This window comes from Vigna umbellata, chromosome 5 (assembly GCF_029865625.1).
Source record: "Vigna umbellata cultivar VRB3 chromosome 5, Vumbellata_1.0, whole genome shotgun sequence".
In the NCBI taxonomy this organism is placed as follows: Eukaryota; Viridiplantae; Streptophyta; class Magnoliopsida; order Fabales; family Fabaceae; genus Vigna; species Vigna umbellata.
In genome coordinates, this window is record NC_142169.1 from 41,310,655 (window position 1) to 41,319,138 (window position 8,484).

General features: G+C 37.6%; 1 protein-coding gene across 2 annotated transcripts; it reads left to right on the forward strand.

The window, feature by feature from the left end:
- Positions 1-404: 404 nt before the first annotated feature.
- LOC124847106 (transcription termination factor MTERF15, mitochondrial-like) lies at positions 405-2,511 on the forward strand. Of its 2 annotated transcripts, none has more exons than XR_015779792.1 (2): positions 405-585; positions 1,973-2,511. XR_015779792.1 is itself a non-coding variant. In XM_047324501.2 (2 exons), the coding sequence occupies exon 1, from the start codon at positions 632-634 to the stop codon at positions 1,712-1,714; it is 1,083 nt and encodes a 360-aa protein (XP_047180457.1). In that variant the 5' UTR covers positions 422-631; the 3' UTR covers positions 1,715-1,754; positions 1,973-2,511. The 2 variants fall into 2 exon arrangements, 1 of the variants encoding a protein (XP_047180457.1); XM_047324501.2 differs by having other exon boundaries at positions 422-1,754.
- The last annotated feature ends 5,973 nt before the right edge of the window (positions 2,512-8,484 follow it).

Sequence of the window (8,484 nt, forward strand, 5' to 3'; positions counted from 1 at the left end):
AAGTCAACCAGTCAACCAAAAAAGTCAACCAGTCAACCAGAATGTAGAAAAGTCAACTAGAGTGCAGAAAAAGTTGCGCTGAACGGTAATTACCGCTGAGCACCACTTTTCAGGTGCCTAAATCACTGGTGAGGGGCAAAAACAGCAGTTGAGGGGCAAAATTGAAGACCCGCACTTATCATTGAGCGTTAAATACCGTTGAGCGCCATTCTTATGGGCCTTGGACCACTTTTCTATAATTTTTAGAATATTATATAAGGTCCTTGGGCCACTTTTAAAATATAAATATAAATTTAACATAAATCTATTTAAATAAAATTAAAACAACATAAATTTAGATTATTATGAATCGGATTTCACAACTTAATTCTTTTATCCATCCTTAGAAACAATTACAAGAAAACTCAAATGATAATTGATGGCCGGAGACATAAAAATAGGCAAGAAGCTTTAATAAACGACATCGTTTTACTAGTTCTGAACCTCTTATAGGTTCTTTTGTTCTCAAGCTCATGTTATCATCCTAGATTGTTGAATTGAATCACTTTGAAACAGCGAAGCCGCGAAGCAGGATACTGCAAACTGGTAAGAACTAGGTGATTCATTGATCAAATATTATTGTTGATTACAAATGCACCATTTTCTGCTTGCTAGATTAACAACTAGGACCCCCCACTTTGGTGTTGTTTGCCACAATGCCATTCTTTTCTTCAATTCACGTACTTTATCTGTATCAAACACAAATAATCACAAAGGTGGCACCTTTAATGCATTTAGTATCATCAATTCATGTGGGTTGTCCCCTGAAAAGGCACTGGAAATCTCCAAAAGGTTGGAATTGAAAAACCCAGACGGGGCAAATGCTGCAATTGATCTTCTCAGGAACTATGGGTTCTCGGAGAGCCAGCTCAATAGCCTTATAAAGAAATTCCCTTCCGTGCTTTTGTCAAATTCAGACAAGATCCTTTTGCCAAAACTCAATTTCTTTCGTTCCATTGGGTTTTCAGCCACTGACCTTCCTAAATTCCTCGTTATGAAACCTACATTTCTGAAATCAAGCTTGGAGAAAACCATTATCCCTTGTTATGGGGTAATCAGAAGTCTAGTTCGCAATGATAATGAAGCAGTTTCCACTTTAAAGCATGGGCTGTGGTACTGTAGCAGAAATGTGGTGAATAATTCACTTCCAAACATAAAAGCTTTGAGACAGCTTGGCCTGCCTCAGGGCTCCATTTCTCTCCTGGTAGCCAATTTTCCTAGTGTCACATTTATGAAGCATGCAAAATTTGTGGAAGCTATGGAGAAAGTTAGGGAACTGGGGTTTGATCCTTTGAAAACAAATTTTGTTATGGCACTTAAAGTTTTTGCAGATATGAGTGAAGCATCATGGAAATCGAAGTTCGAGGTTTTGGAGAAGTGTGGCTGGTCAAGTGATATATTTCTTTTAGCTTACAAGAAGCATCCCCAGTTTATGGTCTCATCAGAACACAAGATTCTTAAAATAATGAGCTTTTTGATGAAGGATGTAGGTTTGGCCCCCGAAGACATTGCTAGATGCCCTGCGCTTCTTAAATGCAACTTGGAGAAGACAGTTATTCCTAGATTTGCAGTAGTTAAAATTTTGAAGCGAAGGGGGTTGGTAAAGAGTGATTTGCAAATAAGTACCTTTATTAAGATTAGTGAGAAATTGTTTCTGAAGAAATATGTGACTTGATTTCAGAGTTATGAGCCACTAGTTTTGGCTGCATACAAAGGTCAGAACTCAAATTGATCATCTGGTTATACTTTAGGCTTGGAAATTTTTAGTTGGCTGTATTTGATGCCAGAAATTGTCTTTTAATTTTTTGTGACTTTCGTTATATGTTATGTTACAGATTATGGTTGTTCTGTTTTATTTGAATAGGCAGAGCACTTTAAATGAAGATTCATAAGATTGATGAATTGTTTTCTTTCCTTTGCACTTTAACTGTAGGGAAGAATCTGATTTTGTGCACTTAACTTGTAAATGTCATCAGCATATGGTAGCTAATCTTTTATTAAGGCCTACAAAGGATGCCAAAGACCATGTGTGCATTTTCTTGTGAGTATTATGTCTCTTATCCTTATGCCATTCTCCATCTCACAATCTATGGAATAATAATATTCAAGTCTGACAACTTTGCTTTGTTAACTTGTGTTGACAATAGCCCAATGTACTAACTGGATTTTAGCTTTCTCTACTTAAAAATCTACACAATAACAATCTTTATCAGTTGTTGGCTTGTTATCTGACGAATGGAATCAGTTTATTTGTACCAAATGTAAGGGTCTCTAATTTGCATGTGCTGCTAAAATTGAGAGTGTACCAAGTTAAACTTTACTTCTCATATTGTATATGTTTTTTAGTTGTATCACACTTGGTTGGTGCAATTACTATTAAGAATGATTGTATAATATGCTGTAATTTGAGATAATATCTTTAGAATCTTCCTAATTAGACTCAAATAGATATATAATCTTTATTTTATTTTACTTTCCTAGTTTCCCTATTTCCCTTTATTTTACTTTCCTAGTTTCCCTATTTTCCTTTTTAGGAGAATTAGATTATTACAAATAGAAAGTATCAAAATGTATTTTTTCATGATTGAAAATAATAAATTAGTCTTATTTTGCAAATGGTATCAGAGCTTGTCTGATCTATACATCCGCTGTCTTTGTTGTCCGCCGGCCGGTGGTCCCCTAAAAATCTCTTTTTTAACCTGTACCTTTGTACCTTCAATGGACAGTCCTACTCCAGTTTCTGTAGCCAAGTTTATGCTTATGATCCTTAGATTAATTGAGTGTCTTTCACAAGAGCCACCTAGAATCTTCATGACCAACAACAAGTTGGTTTCCTCTGATAACAGCTAAAGAAGATATTCTTCCATACTTTGGCTCAGTAAAATTAGAATGTAATACCCAAACGTTGGCATTCTCATTGGCTTCCATTCATATGCACCCAGAATCAAAGAGACCTAAAGTCTTCTGAGAACCCTAGAAAGGCAACTGCCTCTACTTAACTAGCCGTCGCCAGTCGCAACCCAATCGATCTCCACTGTCGATCACCACCGGCCATCGTCCACTGTCGGCCACCGTCGCAGTTTCGACCGGTGACTGTTAACACTCGGCAAGTGTACTGAATCGTATTAAGTAATACTAAAATGGTAAGACCAAGTATCGTTTTCCAAAGGACTCACGGCCTAAACAGTTATGTGATTTGTTGATTAAATTAGACTTGTAAATGAAAAGATTGTTGTTGAATTACGAAAAATAAACATGAATGCAAGGTTTTGATCAATGAAATTGAAAGATGCAAAAACGGTTGATGTAGAATATGAATGATTATGTTGTTGGGGTTTCCGATTCATCCTATCCACTCTCATGTATTCAAGAATTCATCTTTCTTCATTAATGTTAATGCCACTTTCTAATTTACCTTAAACCCGATGTCTCGGTAAAGAAAGCCTACTCCTAATCACTAGTTTACAATGTCTTGTCTCCCTAGAAATTATTCATGCATTACATTCGCACAGAAACTTAAAGGCAAGCAATCCTCCTATCCCTATGTCTAGGCAATATTGCTTTTGGGAGAGTTTCTTCAGTTCTAGATTTACTTATATGTGTCCATACAAATAACATCAATGATCATGCAATTGAATGAGTTAAACAAATCATGCATAGAGTATAGAAGAAAAACCCTAACAATTAATCAAAGAAAGCATATCAATTAAAGAACTAATTCATGAGAGTTTCAAAGGATTACATTGGTTTCCCAACAATAATGAAGGTTTAGTTCACCATAGACATGGTGAAACTAGATGAAAAATAATGAAAGAGTGAAAGATAGAACCCTAGAAGTTAAAGAATAGAGCTTGATAATCCAAAATCCTCCTCCAAGGGGTGAAAGGAATGTGATTTCGCCTCTTTTTGTCCATAGATACTAACCCTTATTCGACTAAAACCTTATATAGTTTCCTAGAAATTACAGAAAATAGGCCCATGCCCAAATAAGTCGCGCTTAGTGGCACTTTTGCCGCTCAGCGGTAAGTGCGAGTCTTCAGAATTGACGCTCAGCTACAGTTTTGGCCCTCAACAGTGACTGCGGGACTTCAGAACGCCGCTCAGCGATAAAAGTGGCGTGAGTAGTGACTGCGGCTCTTCTTTTGTGCACTTTCACTTCATTTCCTGAGTGCAGCTCCTTACTACTTCAACTTCTTTCATCTAATTCATCTTCATTCCTGCGAAAACAAGGAAAACCAAACATAAAACTCATCCAACTCTCTTATTTCCAAAACTTAAGCAAAAACATGATTCCAAGCTAATTTCTAAGTCATAAAGGTTGTCTTTAAGGTAAAAATTAAGTATAAAAATAACAGTTTTTCAACTGTTATCACAACCCCCAAACTTAGAGCTTTGCTTGTAACTTAGTCTTCCACCAATTCATACAATGGTTCACCACCTTTAAAACTCTTTCTTTCAAGACAAGTAATTACTCAAATCAACTCATCACAAAGAATTCAGTCAAGATGCACACATGCTTTGGTGTTCACATAATCACGTAGTATCCAAAAAATGTTATTCTTATGAATGATCAATTAACTAAGCATAGATGTAACCATGTGCTCATGGAATCTTTCCTCACCAGATAAAGTGTTTTACTCAAACACACAAGTGTATAAGAGGTCACTCATTCACTCTACTATCACAATATCACATGAATCAACTTTGCCTTTCATTTAACCACAATCAAACACGTTCACAAGCAAGTATCATCACAAGGTCTTTTCTATGGCTTATAATGTGGCTGGGCTAACAAGAAAATTGGTTTTTCTGGATCACAAAATCCTTGAGTTAAGTGAATCATCTAAACACAACCATTCTTCCTTCTTCCCAACTTTCTTTTCTTTCCTTTTTATTTTGCTTTTCAAATGCTTAGCTCAATTCTTTTCATATTCCCTTTTTAGACCTCCTAACAACCCCAAACTTGAACATTTATCCATACCACAAGATATTTTTCAACTCAACTCAAGGTAAAGCTTTTCAAAAAGGGTTTTCTATCATGTTCAAGGCTAAGGGTTCAAAGGATAGAACACATTGTGCTCTCTTTTATTGGGCTAAAATCATGCATTTGGCTAATAAAGGGTTACCAACAAATGACCTTGATCATATGATACATACAATCAAGTGATTCAATCATAGAAATCTGGGCAAAGTCATTCATGCTTTCAATGTAATAACATTCAATAAAAAACTCTAGAGTTCAAAACCTCACATATAAGCTCATTTAATCATTCTCATACACATCCTGCTTAGTATCATAATCACAATCACAACATCATGCATTTGTTCACATAGCTTGTGAACAACCACCCGTATATCAACATATAGTGGACAATCTCAACATCAATTTATATCCAAGCATCATCAAGCAATACTCATCATGCATAAATCACAAGCAAACCATCATAGCAGATAAAGTTTCTCACTGAGTACATCACAACCTATTATAATAACAGAAGCAAATAAGTTCAACAATTCAAAACAAAAGATAGAAAAAATCCTGCTCTAGAGGTAATAGTATCCATCAGTATATGCTATCTCAGCTCCTCATCAACCCATGCTGTCGTCTGAATCTTCATCCTCTCCTTCATCTTCAGCATCTTCAAATTCATCATCATCATCCTCATCATCATCCATAGCTGGAGCTTCAGCGTCTCCAACTCCCTGAGCTTTCTCCTCTAGCCATGCCACCACATTGTTGAACTCATTCATGGTCCACCTATGTCCTGGTGGTGTATCATACATCTCAATGATCATTTCTGCGGTGGCCACATGCCCTCTGTGGATGGACTGCATCCTAGCATCTATAAGAGACATATACATATCTCTCATCTGAAACGGCTCTGCATCATGAGGTTGTGCAGGTGCTTGTGGTGGTCCTCTTCCTCTACGACGATGACATGGTGCTAATGGCTGAGCTGCCTCATCTCCGCCACAATACTGTGTGTAGTAGGCCTTATCAATTGCCTTCCTAGGCCTCTCAAATGGCGGTGTAGAGATATTCACTCTAGCTAGCTCACATAGGTGTGTAATCAAAGAGGGATGCTCCAAAGGTGCCTTGTTGTTCATGGTATTTGCACACACTTGTATCTCATTGGCTATGAACTGGCCAATGTTAATGCTCATCTCTCCAAGCACACAGTACAAAAGAAGCGCCCTGCTGACAGTAATATCTGAGACATGTGAGCACGACTGGATATTAGCATGAGAAAATGTCATCCAATACTTTGCTAGAGGAGTCAAATCAGCTCTCCTTATGTTCACAATTGCACCATTCTTATTTCTCTGAAAGTGCCCTCTAGGCACACATAGCACACTCTCCACATCACTAAAGTCTGCTCCTTCTTCCATATTTAAAGCAAACTGACACTGCTCACAGTCCATTCTGTATTTAAAAACCTGTTAATGGAATTAGGGTCACACCGAATGGCGTGTTCTCTAACATAGCTCAAATAATCCTTAGCAGGATGATCACCCAACCGCCTTGCATTGGTGTAAAACTCTTTCACCACTGCTATGCTAGCTGGTGCAGGATAAGTGGCTAGTCTCCCTAGTTCCTAGGCTCCACTTGCTCTCCAAAATGTGGAGCAAAATCGGGTATCAACCCAGCCTTCCTTTCCATCAATAGCCTTCTATCTTGGACAATATTGAAATGACGCTCATGCTTGCGGGAAAGGAACTTGCTGGCATAGGAGCATTCTGGTTCCTTAATTCCTCTTGGATCCTATAGTCTTAATTCTCTTGCTCGATGAGGAGGCCATCCCTGCATCAAACACAATTAACAAAACCACAAGACATATTGTTAAGCATTAGTAGACCACAGACAACTCCTTAAAACCATTCCTATCATCGCTGAGGGCAAACGGAACCCCTTAGCGCAACCTGTACAGCAAAATCAGCAAGCAAAAAGACTCAAAATACCATTGTGCAGAAATCGCGCTTAGGGGAAATTTTCGTTGAGCGGTGATTATGCAGATTTTTCAACATGCTCCAAAAATGCTTCTAATCTCCACCCACATGCAATCTTCCTAGTTCCAGACCCAAATCAAGCAGTTTAATCAGTCCAAACAGTAATTAATTCATCTAATCATGCATAAAAATAAAAATGCCTAAAGAATCATGCTTAGACAGCAAACAACAAAATAAAGTCAATCAACTAGGTTGCCTCCCAGGTAGCGCTTGTTTAACGTCACGAGCCTGACCCAAAATCCTCTGGCACCCTTCAGTAGGTGTAAATCTTTCTTACCAACACCCATCAGTAGGTGTATACAAACATAATATCCTTCAGTAGATACTCTTCCACCTAACATCCATCAGTAGATGTAAACTCTGTAACAAACTTATAACCAAAACAAAAATACCAAAAGTTCAAAATTACATCACCAAACCAAAAATTAAAAGTTCTTAAATCACTGGGCTGCCTCCTAGTAAGTGCTCTTTTAAGGTCACTAGCTTGACCCAATAAAGTTCAAGTTCCATCTTCAATGTTGGTGTTCATCTTTCTTTCATCACACCAACTCATCAACTGCTTTCGGTCCACCTTTTTGACTCTTCTTGAATATGGAGCCTCAATCTCAATTACTCCATTCTCTTTAAAATCTTTGACAACCCACAACTTGTTCTTGAATCTTACTGGTGTACCAAGTTCGAGTTCTGCCTCCATCAAGTCATCATGAACCTTCCTTCCTTTGCCATCTTTTTCTTGTTCCCTAACATGTGACAAGAAACAATTTTTACCTTTGATGTCAGGCTTTGCAGCTATAGAACTAGTCACGGGTGCATCTTTACATGCAGCTTTATGATTAACCTCCTTCTCTTGAATCTGCTGCTCCACTTTGAAGACATTAAAGATCACCTTTTCTTCTCGGTCTTGAAGCACTATCATCCCATCATCCACATTGATGATTACCTTTGTCGTTTTCATAAACGGTCTTCCAAGAATAATTGGGACCTTCTCATCCTCCTTCATCTCCATCACCACAAAATCTACCAGGAATTTATGTTTGTCTATACAAACCACCACATCTTCCGTCACACCATAGGGTTTCTTTGAAGATCCATCCGCCATTAGCAAAGTCACCTTTGTTGGTTTGACTTCAAGATCACCAATCCTTTTGAGCAGAGATAAAGGCATGAAATTAATGCTTGACCCTAAATCAATTAGGGCTTTCCTTATATTCTCCTTCCTAATGACGCAAAGAATAGTAAAACTTCCTAGATCTTTCACTTTTGGAGGAAGTAACTTTTTCTTAATAACACTGCAATCTCCTTTTTCATCCTTAGTCTCCTCATCTAGATATTTATTCTTTGTGAAAACTTGCTTTATGTGCTTTGCATAAGTTGGAATTTGTTGAAGTGCTTCATTCAAAGGTATAGTAATCTCCAGTTGCCTGAAAATATCTTTAA

What these genes read in the sequence shown, in the direction of transcription:
- LOC124847106 (XM_047324501.2), top strand. Translation starts at nt 632, where the DNA reads ATGCACCATTTTCTGCTTGCTAGATTAACAACTAGGACCCCCCACTTT.